Genomic DNA, 18,427 nt, shown 5'->3' with positions numbered 1-18,427 from the left:
TTGGAACAGCAGCTGACTGACTGACTAATGACTAGTTTTCTCTGACTTATAAAATACAAATTCTGACATGCCTCTTTATTTATGAAACTTTCACACAAGTGGTAATAAAGTTTCCAGTGCTTGAATGTTTACATCACATGATCCTCCAAAGTATCCATTTTCATTTTGCATTTCGGAAAGTGTTTACCATCTAGCTGATTTTTGATAGACTTGGAGGGAAAAAATTAATCTGGCACGTAGCAAAGGCAACACTGCCTGGAAAAACACAGAGATGTGTCTAAGTTGAAGAAGTTTCTCACCAGACACAAAATCGTGCAGGTTTACGGTTTGGGAAATGTCTCACTGAAACAGAGATTTTGATTGGTTCTGCTACCGGGTGTCTGTTGTCCCACTCCCCAGCTGCAAATTCTGATTCATTCTGCTGCAGACTGTACCAGACTGTGCCAACAGGTCAATGTCCGTGTGGTTAAAGAGAGTGGAGTTTAATTAGCGCCCTGAACTCAATCGGCATTAAGAACATGGGCTGTAAATTTTTTGAGCGAGCCAGAGGTAAAATTTCATCCGGCTAGTCCTGCCCTACAAATTGTGTGTTTGACACTGTTGGTTTAGTTACTCATCTGCGCTTCAGCTAAAAAATCATTGAAAAATATTGGATCAGTGGTTGATTCACAGGATTTTAATACTGGTATCAGTATCACAAAGAGAAAATGTTTTCTTAACAAATCTCTTAAAATTTTACCTCCATATATTGTTGAAAATGCCTTTTTTAGCCAATAAAACAAACAAACAAACAAACAAACATATCACTACTCTTCATGGCATTAATCCTATATAGAACCATGACACCTTAAATAACTCTTTGGAAGCTTAACTGGTTCTTTGCCTGGTTAAAGTGTTCTTTAGATTGGTGGAAAATCTTTTGTAGATGGTGGTATTATAGGCTTCCAACATCATAACCAGTCAAAGAATCCTTTTCAGTATTTTACAGAACCCTTTAGATAATGTATGTAATATCACACCATTACAACTTTCAAATGGTTCCACCTGCAGTGCTATTTTTGAGCAAGAACAGTTTACTAAAAGGTTCTTCAGAGGAGCAAAAGAGTTTCTTCTATGGCATCCTTCCAAAGAACCATTGTTGCCGGTAAGTTTTAAAGAGTATGTGTGAAACGTTCAGCCTGATTAGTCTAGGGGTGGACACTGAAAGCTCCTCCTGATAAAATGCTGCAGTCATTTAACTTTGGTTTGCATGGTCCACCTCTCTGAGAACCCCGCAGTGATGAGTGTTGGACTGGTGAGAGTAGAGTTGGACTGGTGAGAGTTGGACTGGTGAGAGTAGCGGGTCTGGTGGAGATGGTGCTAGCCGAGCTGGCTGGAATATCAATAACATATTTCATTGCGGCCTGGCGAGAATGCTTCATCAAGCCAAATTACGGCCGGGACGCCCTTTCCTGCAGCTTCCCCCATTAGTCGCCATTCGCATTCTGCACCAGGCTTCAAACGATTTATTTGCTTCAGTTACTTTCAGCAGCCGATCAATCTCACAGTCATTATCTCTTGTCACTGGAGCTGAGTGGGGATAGAGGAAGAGATGCTGGTGTGGGGGGGAGAGTGTGTGAGTGTGTGTACTGGAGGCGGTGGGTGTGGGGAGGGGGGGGGGGGATGCGGGTCATGTCTACAGCTGCATGTCCTGTCCTCAAATGTGTAGAGAAGAAAAAAAAAAAAAAAGCTTAGCGGATGTCGAGCGGGTGGCTGTGTGTGACGGGTTTGAGAGAGACAGACAGAGAGAGAGACGGAAAGAGAGGGAGAGGTCACATGCATGTGTGGGGAACACATTTCCACGTTATTCCTGAGTGAGGCTCCCATCAGAAATGCTAAGGGATTTCAAACTGGCAAGACGACAGTGGAGATGCCAGCCGAGCGTGGCAGCATTAACTCTAAAGCAGAGCCAGTGTCAGCGCTGCCGCACTCAGCTCCCTCTCTGAGGAGCACTTTCACTCCTCTGCTGCCTTTCCCCCCATCTGCCTCTTTCAACACTGCCATACACCGCTTTGTTCTTTTCGTGTAAAGTGATGAACTTAACCTTTTCCAGCACATCAAACTCAGGCCTGGCTGGAGAGATCTTTATCACAGTGAAACATTTTTGCGCTTCAAGAACAAAACGTGGCAAAGTTTCGGTTCCAGTACTTCTGTCATATAATTAAATATTGATCCAGCTCCAGCATGTCACTGACAGGTAACCAGCAGCACCGTTCCTACACTGTATATACTATCAATATACAGTGGAACATTTGAACTATAGGAGAAAGCTATTCAATATATACTATATATACTATAGCAAAGCTATTCAAACCATCACTTCTTTTTTATTGAGAGCATCACTGTATCAGTATTCTGATTAAAGACACAATGGAACACTGTGTACAGATAACCGTAACTGAAGCATAATGAAATCTCCATTTCTGTCATAACCCATTGGTTAGGAAAGTCATGCATAACGTTAAGAGAAGCTGGTGTGTTCCAATGGTACTTAAAACCTGAAGCAAAGTAACAAAGTGTATTAAGTGATATGGAGAATTCTCTTACTGAGCATGCCCATTCCTAGCATGAAGGCGTCCATGGTGTAGGGCAGACCCCTGGCTCGCCCTCGCGTCCCTGGAGGAAACATCACCTCCTTGGGCTGGGCCTTCTTACATTCTACCTGTGGACAGAGAGCACAACAACTATCAGGCAAAGTACATGTGTAGCTGCAGATATGACTGCTTCTGCTCCAGTGGTCTCCAGTCCTGCAGACAATGAAGATATATGTAAAACCCAACTACACGTGTAGTGTGTGATATTCTTTTTTTATTTCTAATTTTCTACCAATTTTCTCAACACTTATGCAATTATGCAACCCATTCATATTCTCCCCCATATCACATGCAATGCTCCTGATACTGGGAGGGTGAAGACAGACAAGCGTCCTCCAACACGTTCGCCTCTTAGTTTTTTTTAACTGGCACAATACCACCGGGCAACAAAATGTGCTCGGAGGAATGTGGGGAGAAAGTGCCATCTACCCACCCTGGAGAAGGCAAGGCCAGTTGTGCTCTCTTTGGGCCCCGGCTGCCGATGGCTAGCAACATGACCGGGATTCGAACTAATGGCTTGCTGACTGTGAAAGTGATGCATTTAACATGTCCATACAGAACAATAGCAAACACCCCATTCCCTATAATGAGAAGCAGAGCACAACTCAAAGCACCCACGTTTGTGTTAGGACAGCCAGGTTTAGGGTGCGTTAAAAATGATTTGGGATAATTGAGATCCCATACTCTGTTTTAGTGTCGGAGGACCCTTATAGCCCACAGTTCACAAGCGCTGTCCTTTCAGACATGATTGTTAGCTAAAGCACCTAGAGTGTACCATCAGTCCTAAAAAAGAAACTAAAGACATGATGCTGATTAAATGCCATTACGCTCCAAAAGCAACGTGAATAAACAAACACAAAAATGTGAAATACTTGCATACAGTTGTTTGGGCCGTGAAAAAAAGAGGCATCTACAATGGACCATCCAAGTAAATAGAGACACAAGAAAACCCAATTACTACAGGCCTACTCCAGGATCGCGGAGCTTAAACAAACTAGACTAGAGTTTTTACGCTTTCCGACCTGACCCCTCGACCCAGTGTGACACCGCAGATGAACGCATTCTTTCTGCAGACTGTGGATCAGTCGTTTCTGAAATGAAAGCACAACAAAAGAAAATGAAACAAACTCCCTGTTGCGTCTGTGGAATTGCAGCATTTATATTCCTCAGATGGTTCGACGGGGCCCCAATGGCTCCACAATGCTAACAGTGAGTTTATGTGTGTGCCTGTTTGCCGAGGCATGCCATGCAGTGTCTCCAGGCAAAAAAGTTTTTTTTTTATTTTTTTTTAACATCTTTTTTTTTCCTGAGAAATGTTCCCATCTTTCTCTCCGTCTCACTGCTCTCGTCTGGTCCTCATCACCGAACCAATTCCACCCGGGGCGCTTTCTTCTCTTTCAAACCCCCCTCCCACCCCTCTGTCTGAGCCCACCGCCATCGCACGCTAGTTTCCCTGTCGTGCTGATTGACATTTCACCCTCCTTCTCAATGCACTGCTAAGTGTCTGAGCGCCAAACAACACAAGACACGACCACGCGCCAAACGTAAACAGGGCCGTTGAGATGCAGCACCATCAGGGCTTGGATACATACTGGAATGATGCCAGCAGGCCTCCATAGCATTCTGACTCACATAGCCTATATATCAACTCCAAACAGGCACATATTGTGCAGCACGTGGGCTGCCACTGTACTGCAATGAGGCTCATCCATCTGAGAGAGAGAGGCAAGCCCTTACTTAACCCCACGGGGGGGTGAAGCAGACTAGCAGACAGAGTACACACATCCTGCCGGCAGATACGAGACTCATATGAAGCATGCAGATGTGCGGGAACACTGAAAGATTTCCACAATAATAGGCCGTAAAGGCGTTCCGATTTTAATTCTGTATCAAAAAACTGGAACAAATCCACTAAACTTGAATCAAAAGTTAAACCTGTATTCCTGAGACAGCTCTCTGTCTCGACTAAGGGACTCTAAGAGCCCCTTTTATCTGATATTAACAGTGTTTTTGCTGATCGGATCACGTTCGGATTTCATTTGTCCTGAAAAACCAGGTGTAAACATCCCCAAGACGCACTGTGACCGGATTGCGACGGAATCACTCAAACCACAATCGGAGGTGGTCAGAGACGGATATCATCCCCATTTAATGGATGGACAGAATGGACAGAATGTGTGTCCTGTGATCAGATTCTGTCAGACAAGCGGAAATATGTCAGTCGAAAAAAAAACACACATTCACATTCTCCACATGTTGGCTGCTTAAGAGTATTTTGTCAATGTCACCCAAATACCTCATTAGCTTATTAGCATCTCCAAAAAGGGAACTTTCAGGTGAATGGAAAAAAGTTTTAAACTTTCAAAGGAAGTCAATGTAAAAAGGAGCATTTGATCTATTCATCATTAACCTCTTAAACTCCTCTGAAGCACTGGTGGCTCCTGGCTTTTCCCCTCACAGGTATAACTCAGCTAGTTTGGACTGCTTTGCATGTATTCACCAATTAGTAACCCTTAGGGTGTAATAAAACCTTAGGGTGGAGCATAAGGGGTTAAATTCAGATACAACATGAAGACAAATTATGTCAAAAAGTAAAAAACTGCATTATTTGGGGGGGAAATACTTACATCTGTCCTGTAAATAAAGGTGAAAGATTAAGGAGTAATAAGATAAATGACTAAGTAAATGTTATTGTTGAGCAAAAATGACTTCAAATATTCAAAATGGAAGGCAAAAACCTTCATAATTTCAATGGAATTCAGCATAAAAAATGATTCCAAGTCATTATAGACCTTTTTTGTTAATTTTCTTAATTATCATTGGTCTTTTTGAGACGATGTATGGAACAACTTTAGAATCAACTTCCAGAATCAACTGCAAAACCGCCAAAACATTAGAAAATCTGGAGATACAAGCAACAATTTAAGGTGTTTCCTAACTTTCTGCTGGAACTGTAGGCTTTTTACTCCCATCATGCATAGTGGTAGACTGGTAGTAGGTGTAGGGCAGTCTGTGGACAGCTGAAAGTGGCTGTTGAGTCCTGCGCTGTCCGCCCCTCAGAGGGGTTCTGCTTGGCGGAGTAGGCAGCCTGCTCTGGGCATGTCCACCAGCACGTCTGTCTACATTACAGACGCATGTCTGCCTCTCACTGGAGCTGCTGCTACACTGATTCACCGTCTCTGTCTCACAGTGCGCCTCTCTCTCTCTCTCTCTGTCTCTGAAATAGATTTTAAATACAATGTCGCAATTTGTTCTCCATGCTCTGCTTGCTGCCACTGTGGACCGGTGCTCTGTTCTCTCCTCTCTGTTCCGCAGCTGACAAACCATACAAGATACAGCAGAGCAATTCTGCTCTCCAACCTTCAAAACTCCGGGTGTAGCTTTACTACATTAATGCAGTTAAAACAGGCCTGATTTAACAGAGCAGCACTCAAATGTTTGAATTTCACCTACAAAAATATATATACACTCTATGGACATAAGTATAGGGACATCTTTCTCCCGAAATAAAGGGTATTAAACGAGAGGGCTGCTGCTTTTGTTGGAGTTAATGTCTAGGGAAGGTTTTTTTTACTTTGAACCATTGCTGTAAGGATTTTACTGCATTCAGTGACAAGACTGTTAGAGAGGTCAAGATGTTGGGATGATCACCACCCCACCCCTAACTCCCCAAAAGTGCACCCTCACACCGTTCCACTGTGTTCAATGGGTGCAACCTAAAATAGATGAATGCATTTATTAGAAGGGGTGTCCACAAACATTTGGACATATAGCGTATATAAAAACTGATACTTCATTTCCTGAAAGGAGCCGAAAATCGTTTTAATCTGATTTACTTAGAGTTGTTTACATGCGAGCTGTCGTGACAATTCTGTACTATTGTGGGACAAGCAGACCGGAGAAATCACATGACGCCAGATGTCCTAATCCAATTCCCGAACAAGCATGTTATCAAGTGCCAACAAACACCCAAAGTGCTCCTCTCTCTTACAAACACAACATGCCTTAATTAAACAATGAATCTGAGGAGAGTGTGAAAGCACGCGTGTATGAGGAGAGTGTGACGCGTGTAATTATGTCAGTATGTGGTTTCGCCAACGAAGGCCTGTGCTCTCGGTGTGTTGTTAATAGGCGCAGAAAGGCCTCGCTTCTGATCTGCCAGCCATCAATGGGCCGTTAAGAGCCATGACTGCTGTTCCACATTATTACTTAACTAATTAGCCAACTGGCTGAGGCAGGCCACTGATGAGCTCCTTCACTTGTTAATGAAAATATGAGGCTTGCAGCTAATGACCTGCGAGCACAGGGCTGGGCTGCAACCAGGCCAGAGAATGGGGGGAGGAGAGAGAGAGGGGATGGAGGAGATAGAGAGAGAGAGAAGGGTGGATAATGAGGGAACTCCTCAGAGTTGGAATATGGGTTTGGTTCAGCGTGCAGGCGCTTAAAATATTCAAATAAGGGTCCTCAAACAAGGGATGCCTAACAGCACATTGTTCTAACGACAGAGAATCTCTCACTGTCAAACATTTTATTTATTATCACAAAACTAGGTAACGCACTCTATGAACCCAGCATTAATAATGCATGCTGAATATATTTATAATTCATTATATGGCATCCATAACACCCCATATATTTACTGTCATAAATCTGAATAATTACTCTTAAGCACTTGTACTGACATACATAACACTTTATAAAGTATGAGTGTGTGACTTTATAAAGACAGGTTTCATAATGCATTATAAACTCTGTTCATAAGAACATCATACATACTAATGATTGTACAGATTGTAAGGCACTATAACACAGGGTTGGAATATTATATCCCTATAAGTTGTAATGCAACTTCTTAAAATTCATCTTAAGGTTACTGAATGGGAACACTGGCTTCGTAGAATGCACAGATACGAGACCATTGGACGACTTTTTCATGACATTAAAAAGTTCTCAAAACAGCCAACAATTCAACAATTCATCAACACTTCAAATATGAACTGTCAACAGAAAAGTTACTGATCTATGTAAACACAGAACAATATGTTATATTTCCCCCATAAATATCTTGATATTTATGATATTGTATATCTGAAGGTATAAAACTGATTGAACACTGAAACCGTTGTGTTTGTTTGTTGTGCTGATTAAACAAGTTGTATGTGATTTTCTCACTTTACTTATAGCCAATAAAGGCATTATATATTGCAATGAAATTTGCTTTACATTTAAAAGGCATACACTTAAAGCCTGTGTATAATGCTCTGTGTCACATACCTAATTTCATTGTTATAATGCATTATGAAACCTGTCTTTATAAAGTTACCAACTCAAAGTGTTATATGTGTTGCCATAAGTGCTGAACTGTAATTAGACAGGCTTATGACAGTCATTCTAAGATAGTATGTATACCTTGAAAACAGGGCATACAGGGCATAAATGCATGAATACTGGGTTTATACCTAACACTTTTATTTATTTATTTATTTATTTCATCTGAGAAATTGGTTTTGTTCCTATAATACGCTCTTAGCCCACTGGTGAGTCTAAACATTAAATACACACCTCTATACCTTAAAAATAAGTCATTTGCACCCTGTGATCAATAACCCAACGCTCTAACCACCGAACCACCACTGTCCCATTGTGTACTGTGAACATTTACTAAAGTGTCATGATATTATATTTATGTTCAATCTTCAAAGCTTGTTTAATCCAAACACAGTCGCAACAAACGAATGCATTTGGGGCAGAGAATCGATGAGTCTATTACATTGCTTTCATAGTCAGCCATGACTGTAGAAAACATGGACTCCGCGGTTCCATGCCTTTCAGTTCTATAGAAATGAAGCCAACACTGTTTGCATTGTTGTCGAATTTGCAACTAGAGCCTGCAAAATGACTACACACACACACACCGTAGTAAGTTTTTGAGGGGACAGTACATTAACACACAGTGGGGTAACAATTAAAAAAAGTAACAATTAAAAGAATAAGCTCAAAAAATTGGCCAGAGGTTAGAGGTTCTGAATGTCGGTTTTGATTAACTTTTGATTAATGTTTGATTAAATGCCCAGCCCTAACTCCATGTGTACTGAACAGAAAGGGGGTGATACAGGTCCTGCAGATGGTCTCTTCCTGCCAAGGCTGTCAATCACTTCATTCCCATGTATAACCCTATCTTTTTCCAAGAATAGCAAAATAAGGTTTTTAAAAAATGGGGATTTCTGGGGAATTTTAAAAATATATATATATTGGCACAGGGAAAACTAACTGTTGGATGGAAAGTTTAGAGGAGAAAAAGTAGATGAAACATGTGGGGATGGGCAGAGCGATACATCACACTGCACCAGCCAGCATTGGCGCTGGACCTGTGGTGGCGTCACTTTTCAGAGACGTTGCGCTGTCCAGCAACACAACTTCAGACACTAGGCTAGAATTCTACGTCTAAAGCACAAGATGAGAGATGTGCGTTATCCATCTCTCAATGGAAGTATACATTTGCACTTATAAAGTTGAGAGAGGATCAGATCAAAACATAGAGTTCTGCTTTTGCTGGATCTGACATTCCTTAAGAGCCTGAGGCAAGAGCAGAAGATGCACTTTTTTGGCTTGAAAAGAGAGAGATCTGCTTCCTTGGATCACCTTTCAAATCCTGAGTTAGGTACAGGTTCTTGGATATGTTTGACATGACTCCAGAGGGTGCCAAAACCTGACCTACTAGAGACGAGCTACTAGAATGCCAAGCATTGAAGGCAGTATTGTACAGTTCTAGAAATATGGGTATAGTATGATTCTGTAAAATAGAGAACATATATCTGATCTGGCTGGGTGGGTTCCAATGCCTAATACAACATCACTAAGTTACGACCAGCCTTCCATGTATCCACTAACCATATAACGGGAAAGAAATCAGCAGGAGGAGCTAAATATGTACAGTGTGCAGATATTTGAACGGCAGACAGGATACCTCTCGAAGAGAGAGATAGAGAGAGAGAGAGAGAGAGGGAGAAAGAGAGAGAGAGAGAGAGAGAGAGAGAGAGAGAGAGAGAGAGAGAGAGAGAGAGAGAGAGAGAGAGAGAAAGAGTGGGGAGTGTTCAGTAAGAGCACTAATTGTCAGGAAATGAAGGGTGCAAGTGCAGCTGTGCTGTAATGGAACAAATGTGGCCATTAGAGGCTGTGTCCTTAGCAGCGGGCGGGAGTGAACAGAACGAGGTGTGAGACAGGACGGCAGGGGATCGATCAGTTCAAGAGAACACACACACACTCTCTCTCTCGCACACACACTAGCACAGCTTATTAGCTGGCTGGTTAGGGATGGATTAGATCCAATCTGCTAATCTGCTGCTGCCAACGAAGCAACCTTCTGACAAGTGATGTCACTTGCACTAAAACCGCCGACTTTCGGTTTGACTTTGAGAGGAGGTGAGAGGACACTGCAGGGAAACTCTTTCCAAAAAGTACACGCTGTTTTCAACGGCTTAGTCAGAAATCTGCTGTAAAGACACCTAATGTGTTACAATTGACCATTTAAACAAGTGGCAATTAAAGGCTCCAAGCATGTACATGTACATGTACATGTGTCATTTTCTGCTATATGGCCTTTAATAAAATGCAACAGATTTGACAAAACTGAATTAAGCCATCAGCACAGGATCAGTTCACTCCTCTAGAGTGTCATAAGTTAAAGTGCCAAGTTTGAAGTCTTTGGGGGGCTCGTGAGTGGTGCAGCCGCCTAGGCACTGGCTCCGTCAATGGGAGATTGGGAGTTCGATCCCTGGCAACGGCAGAGCCATCTGTGGCCGGGAGTCCAAGACAACTAGACACAATTGGCCTCACTCTCTCTGGGTGGGTGGGATGGCCCTCCCTCTGCCCCATCACTTAGCACGATCCTTGACATCTGTTAACTGATGTGACAGAACTGTCAGCGTCCTCCTCCAAGCTGTCCAATGACGACGTGCTAGCAGCAGTCCGAAATGATGTGCTGGTGTTTCACATGTCTTGGAGGAAGCATGAGCTAGATTTCACCCTTCCAGCACTGTTAGCATTGTGTGATCGGGGGAGCCGGGACTGGTGGGTGGGATTAATAGTTAGTGACTATTAAAAAAAAACAACAAACAAACAAACCTCCTCAATAGAAGTTTCTGGAAGTTTCTGAAAAGGTTTGTATGCATGTTCAAATTGAGTAGTCTGAAAATTTCTGAAAAAAATTAAATAATTCACCTTAACCTGCGAAATGGGAGGCATCTAAATTTTGCTCCTTCAAGCACATTTACATCTCTTTTAGCAAATGGGTCTGGGAAAAAAAAAAAATAAATAAAATAAAAACTCTCCGAGCGACAAGAAAGGCTGCGCTTCAGAAGACTGATTCACTCATTCCAACTCTTTTCTACTTGGAGAATTGCAGTGCGGCAAAACACGCCAGCTGCTTGCCTCCCTGCAGGAGAACCGGGGGATCAAATAATGCCCGACATGAAAGGCACTTAACCAACCCCCATAAATAAACACGCCTTCAAGACAGGCAGACCTGCACAAGAAGGACACCTTCCCCGGCCCTGCCGCGCTGAGACTGTCACAATGACGGAGTTAGGATTCCTGGCAGCTGCCCACATATTGTGGAGCACCGTCTGAGAAATCAGTCTCATTTCCTCCAGAAGAACAGCGAGAATAGCGGTGGAGCATTTCAAAAGGCAGACCCCCCTCATATCACCATTCTCTCGCCTCTGCTGTTACACATGTAGGGTGTGTTTTGTGGCGAAAATCGATACGTAACTTTAGTTCCAAGCAACAAATAACAACCAGAGCGGATTCTAGTTAGGCCAACAATGTTTGGCGCTTTATGTTCAGCAGTAAGACCATGTGTGTACTAGTACACACACACATCCTGCTTCCTTGTTGTATAGAAAAGCTTGGCCAGCTTAGCTCTTGACCAGCATAGGGTGTGTTTTCGTCTGCATTTGATGGTTTAGCTGACCTAACCAAGCTAGTCAACCAGTATGACCGAAGTAGGTGACCAGTCTAACCATGCTGGTCCACAAGTATGACCAGCTTGACCAAACTAGTCAACCAGTTTTGTTGACCAGCTGACTATACTGGTCCACCAGTATGACCAGCATGCCTTTTCTGCGGCATTGCTTTGAGGATTTGATTGCATTAAGCAACAGACACGTTAGTATGGTCGGGATGTTGAATGATCACCACTTCACCTCAACCCCCAACTCATCTTCCACAGCACCATCATTCCAGAGAACACTATTCCATTGCTGGGGAGCCCTTATACCCCTCTAGACCATGCCTGGCATTAGGCATGGAGCCAAAAGATTCATGGTTATCTGCTCCAGAGAGTCCTATTCCACTGTGTATTTGCACACCTGTGTCAGAAATGGGTGCAACCTAAAGTAGCTGCATGCATTCATTAGAAAAGGAGTCCACAAACATTTGGACATGTAGTGTTGGATTAGACTGGGGGACAAAAAAAAAAATTAAAAAGCTGGATCGGGATATTCCTGGATACAACAGTTCCTCAGGTGGAAATGGATGTTCCTACTGCTAATATCAATCTCTGGCTCCTACAGGCGCTGTGATCTTAGCGGCCTCCTTCTTCATCATCGCCTCCTGGACTGAACAGATGTTGCAGCCGTTCTGAGAGGGGTCAAGTGTAACACAGTTCATACTTGTTTGTGCGGCTCCCGCAGATAAAACAGATACAGAGTGAGATAGGAGGGGGGTGAGGGGGGCGAGGGGAAAAAAAATCAACCCTCTGCTCTTTTGCCCAGAGGCAGCAGAACACGCGGCTTAACACTGAGGCATAATTCATCGCAACTTGAATGAAATTACATCGGAGACTTGGGCTCCCCGTACATTATTGATACACTTACAGCTCTTCCGTCTGACACAGAAATCTATATTCGCCGCTGAAAAAAAAGAAAGCCTGTCAGAGGCTATTTATGCCGCCCAAACAGAATGTCTGTTTCAACTGAGCATTACACAGGGAACTGGAAACTACATCCAGATGGAGAGGAAAAAAACTAATCAAAAGGACTCAAGCATTTAATCAGGGCTTTTCTCTGCTTGTACAACCAAACAAACTGACATACGCACACACACAGACACACACACACACACACACACACACACACAGACACATACACGTGCGAGTGCATGGTGAGTAGGTACAGAGGACTACTAAAGAACAGATCTTTTATTGCCTTCTTCTTTTTTTATGTGCAACATCAGCTACTGTTAGGAAGCTGTAAAAGCTGGGCGATCTTTATGATATCGTTCCCCCTCAATGTGCTGTTTTAGCAAGGTCAGTTATGGGAAGAATATTGCACTTCTGTTCATCCTCTCAGCCCCCCCACCCTCCCCTCGCTTTCTCTCTTTATCTCTCCCTTCCTTACCCCCTGCAATTTAAAGGCAGAATGCATTAAATGCCCTCTTTTCTCTGTTTTGACATTCTGTGATCTCGGAGAGCGCTCTGGAAATACCACGCTCTATTACAAGCGGCTAAATTACAGTGATCCTTTCAAATTTCACCCTCCCTTAGCTCCAAACAGCGTTTAAGACACCACTGTCGACAGTGTGTAAATACACCTACGGTCACCCAAGATGACAGTGGCAATAAACAGCAGATTAGATAAAGGAGGTGAAAAAACTGGGTGAATTACAAGGGGGATATTGACAGATCCCCTAGTAAATGGCACTGAGAGCTAGAGCTTCACAATGCCTTTAAGAGTCAGTACGTATGGCAAACAATTCAATACTTTAACTTTCAGCACTTTTTTTAAATGAGCCAGAAGAGATTTGTGTTGCCAGGCATGGGCTAGAGGGGTATAACACCCCCCCCCCCCCAGCATTGGGCTGTGGAGCAGTAGCTCTCTGAAATGAGCATGCCCCATCCAAAACTTTTGGGATTAGCTGGGGAGTTTGGGACCTCATGAACGCTCTTGTTGCTGAATGCAATTAAGTCCTCACAGCAATTCTCCTAAATGTGGTAGAAAGCCTTCTTAAAGGCCAAAGGTTTGAGTGGACTAAATGATCAGGGTTTACAGTGTAGTAAACATCCTCAGTTCTAACGCTGGGTTGAACACTGTGATCTGCTGCTATGCCCCCAGCTTCACAGTGAAAAAAGCTAAGTGAAAAACAAAGGGAGGAAAAGGGGAAAATAGTTTTCTCACATCTTAAACTGCTCCGTCTCCCTGTCCCTTCTCACAGCTGTAGATTATCTTCCAATGATATTTCAGGCCGGAGCCTCAGCATGGCGAGGCAGGCTCTAAATTGGCCGGCCGACACACTTGTCACTTATCATACATGCTAATGGGCTGAGCCGCGGCAGGCAGGCAGACAGCGGGCAGGCTCTGAGGCCGGGGCAAGCTGAGAGGAAGCAGTGGACGAAATGAGAGCGGCAATCTCCACACTGGCTGCGGGAGGTAAGGGCATCAGTGGAGAGGACACGAGGACAAAATTCACATCTCTCCAGCGCAGGCACGGAAAAGCTATGGGGCAGAACTGCTCTTTCCACGCAACGGGGGGACACTGACTGAGCAGCAGATTACTCAGTAAAGCCTAGTTATAGAGGAACAAAGACCAGAGCGGGTGAAGACTGCGGTCAGGAGGAGGTAAAGCTAATGAAAACGAGTATCCAAGAATATGAGAGAGAGGAGCAGGAAAGAAAAAAGAATGAGAAAAAGAGAGAGAGAAAAGATGAGAGTAAATGACAGATAAATAAAAGAGAAAGACGTATTACATGGCGAGTAAGAGAGACTGAGAATAAGAAGGGAAGATGCATGAAAAAAAAGAGAGAGAGAGAGAGAGAAAGAGACAGATCGGGGTATTGCAAAAATAATACAGTGAAGGAGCCTCTGTAAAAGGAGAAAGAAAGAGACAACACATATCTGAAGAATGAGAGAAACTGAGAGAAAGAAAGAAGAGAACAAGACTGAAACTGAGAAAGAGTGAAAGAGAGAGGCAGACAGAGAGGAAAAAAGGAAGGAGAGAAAACCTACAAGAGACAAACAGAAGAATGACATGAGAAAGAAAGAGAAAGGAGGGAGAGAGAGAAAGGTGAGAGGGACGTTTCTGAGAAAGCAAGGAAAGGAGAGAGAGAGAGAGAGAGAGAGGCTTGGACAAGCACAGAATACACTGAGAGGAGCCTTGGTGAAATTAGAGAAGGAGAGAGAATGCAAGAGACAGAGTGAGTAAGGAAGAGAGAATCAAAATATAGAATAAGAGAAAGAAAAGAGAAAAAAGGAGAGTGAGAGTGAGGAAGTGAGGAAGAAAGAGAGTGAGAGTGAGAAAGAGAGTGAAAGAGAGGGACAGAAGGAAAGAAAAAGAAAAGGAGAGGGAGAGAGAAAAAATGAGAGGGAGACAAAGAACAGAAAGGAAACAAAGAGAGTGAGAGAGAGACAGAGAGAAGGAGAGAGAGAGAGAGACTACTGTAATCATGTGTCTATGAGAACTCCCAGAGGGACAGTTTATTCCAGGTCAGGATGCAGTCACTTCTTCCATGGTGTCAAAGAGCCATCAAGCTATAAATAACACTTCCTGAGTTGTGGGGCAGAGCTAAAATTAGCCTGGTATTGAACGCTCCCCCTCCACTACACTCCATCCACACACACACACGGGTGGTCTGTGGTCATATAACTGGCCATGAAACCTCTCCTTCAGCTCCGATGCCTCTTATTTCTGGGGGCATTTTCCAATAGAAGGACCACGGGGATGGTGTCCTCGCCGCCCAGCTGTTCTGCAGCTGTCTGAATAAGAGCAGGTGAAGCACTCATCGAGCCCAGTCAGGCAGTGCTGATGCTGTTAACCTCCAGCCTCTAAAGCATGAGAGGAGAGAAGGACAAAGCAAGAAGAGTGCCAGGAATGTGTGACTGCAGAGGAAATCTGTGGAACGAGAAGTATGCACTTCAGCACAAAGCTGAGAGCAAAGGATATTATGACCATAGAATGTGCTGCTGGAGGAAAGAGGAGGAAAAATGCCAATTTCAGTCTGCTCTAGTCATAGTACCTTCAGTTTCCACCTGTTTCTTCCTGGAATGCAAACACCACAGCAGCCCCTTTACCACCAATTAGTTCCACTATGTAACTTAATGTGTTGTAAAATAGACTGTGCTGTTGCTTTTTTGAGTATTCAAACTATATTTTAAGACGAAAAGTTTCAGTCCTAAAACCTGATTGGCTGAGCCGCGTTCGAACCCGCTGTAAAATACACAATGTATATACACCATTGACCACCTTACAACATCTGAAGTTCATATTAATGCGCCACTGTTTTAAACCCAGTTAGTTGGCTGCAGCATATTACAAATAGAAACTTCTGAGGTCAATGGTGTCTAACTTTTCCTGTAAGACGGCTCAACGTTAGCTTCCAGAGTTTACATTGTCTGGTAGAAATGGATGGTTATTGAGAATATTATTATAAATATATATGTAATTTATTAGAATACAGAAACTGCCCATTTTGTGTCGCAATTAAAATCAGTTCGGATAAGCTAGAGCTACTTAGTTAGCTTCTAAAAACAGACCCCAGAGTCCCTTAAGAAAGAGGGAAAATCTATGCATTTCAACACGTATTTTGCTTCATAGCTAAACCCTCGCCCACATGTTGCCTCACAGTTAACAGACTACATTGTGTGGTGGAAGAATACTTTATTGTAAATGCATTTTTATAAATAAATACATGTATTAATTAAACATTATTGTATTTGATCATATTTAGTGTTGCCCGCCGCTTTGCGTTGTGCTTTAACACCCTTCCCCATGAGAAAAACGCAGTAATACACTGCCTCTTGCAGCTTATTGTCTAATTTGAGATTGGTAAACCTTAAGGAGCCTCTGGTTCATCGCTCACACATCGCTCTTTTAACTCACATGAATATACAATTATAAATTCTAACATAGAATAATACATACATACTTCATATTGTAATTTCATACTGTTTACAGGATAGTTCCTAAGCAGCTGGTGAATAAAATTGAAGGTTAAGAAATGAATGATAGGCCTGCAGTTTAAGGGTTGTTCCGGACTAAAACTAGCCTTTACCATGTTATTTGTTGTTATGTAGTATTCTTTAGCACAGCACATCTCTCAGAATCACACATTTGTCAGAATTCATAATTGTATCAACCATGAAGAATCCCTCAGCCCTCAACCAAACCTGACTGCTAGCCTAGCCACTAATCTACACACTAATAAATACAACTAACATGCTAACATCAGTGACCCTCTGAAGGCTCATTTATACCCCCTTTACATACAAACTGAACATATCTATTTCAAATGTTGTAACATGCATGGATGCTAAACAATACATCCATTAGAGGGCAGTTCAGGATCAGAAGTTTCTGACAACAACAAACATGACATCAGTGGTGGAGGTCGGGATAATGTAATTTGTTGAGTCTATACAGCAGTGGTCATGTTTGGATTGAACCATTGGCTACACTGCCCCCACAATTTCTAGCCACTGTGTCAATTTTCAAGTGACACAGTTTAACTAAATGCCTGCAGAGTTTTCGTTGGCTTAAAGAACCACTTTGGCAAAAGAGATGTACGTGTAAAAAAAAAACTTATAAAGGCTTATGAAGAAGTTCATGTGAGGTTATGTAGCATGTTTAAGCTTCTTCACATCTCTTTTACAAAAAATGTTTATTCTATTCTATGGTTATTCTATGGTTATAGAACGCCTGAGCCAGAGAGAATGGTTAGCATAGCGGATAACTCTTCCACACCACACATAGAAGAGCAGAGTTCATCTTCCCATTTAGACAGAGATTACGATTCTTGTGTGTGACAAACGCTACTGCTTTTAAAAAAGGTGCACACAGCGTATGCTACCGGCAAGCTCTCAAACCACAGCTAAGCACCACTTAGCAACTCACTATCGCTGCACTATATTAAACCAAGAACAAGGTCACAAAATGAGGGAATTTCTTATTAAATACCATTGTGATCTTACTGTACATAAGGGCATTCATTTAAGGAATTGATACACTGGCTCAGATGAACCTGCCCTGTTCTGTTCTATCTCCCAAGCTGTGGTTGGAGCAAACAGTGGACAGAGGGTAAGAGCTTAACTGGAGCAGGTCAGGGCCTCTCTTGCCCCATCCTCAGGGGCAGAAGAGGTATCTCTTGAATGTTTAATGGTGGCCTGATGCATCCAGGCCAGATATCAAACGAAGTGATCAGCAGGCCTGGGGTCTGGGATGCTCTATCTTTTCCAGGGCCTGGAACCATTCAGAGCCATTTAAGGCCCTCCAGAGCCCCGGCAGCTTTTGAGTGGCCATCTCCAGGTCATCAGAGGCTCTCTAAAAAGAGCTTCTCCACTCTCCCAAAGCCCAGGGCTAAGGGGTCACAGATGGTGCTTCTGGAGATGGCTGCAGACCAACGAGGCAATGCACGCATTGAGCTGGCGCCTCGGCTAGCAGAGGGAGATCATTACCGCCGTTTTACAAAATATTCAACATAATAACAATATTACCATGGATGAATTAGCAAGTCAAATATGCACACAGAGCTCATGAGCAGATGATGCTTCAGAGACCACTTTGATCTTTTTGGCAAAAGCAACTCAACGACAGCATTTGATATCACTAGGAAAAGAGGAAACAGAGACAAACAGTGGGTTCTACTTCAGCATGGCTTCCACAAAAAACACCTAAAACTCTTGACCACATTATTGGTCCCACATCTTCCATTCTAGTACTGTCAAACCTGAACAGCAAGAGCACAACAAAGTTGTCATTTTCAGGGGAAGGAAGCCAATAATGAACGTAGCAGTTGAATCTTCTTG

The 18,427-nt window shown here is 43.0% G+C and overlaps 1 protein-coding gene across 12 annotated transcripts in view; it reads right to left on the bottom strand.

Moving 5' to 3' along the window:
• The window catches only part of msi2b (musashi RNA-binding protein 2b), a 297,133-nt gene that overhangs the window by 58,275 nt on the left and 220,431 nt on the right, over nt 1-18,427 (bottom strand). For all 12 annotated transcript variants that reach the window (XM_072691943.1, XM_072691935.1, XM_072691931.1 and 9 more), the window contains exon 9: nt 2,587-2,701. In XM_072691943.1, the coding sequence (XP_072548044.1) occupies nt 2,587-2,701 (115 nt within the window). The remainder of the gene's footprint in view (nt 1-2,586; nt 2,702-18,427) is intronic.

Source organism: Salminus brasiliensis, chromosome 11 (genome assembly GCF_030463535.1).
Source record: "Salminus brasiliensis chromosome 11, fSalBra1.hap2, whole genome shotgun sequence".
Lineage (NCBI taxonomy): Eukaryota > Metazoa > Chordata > Actinopteri > Characiformes > Bryconidae > Salminus > Salminus brasiliensis.
This window is presented reverse-complemented; position numbering and strand designations above follow the sequence as displayed.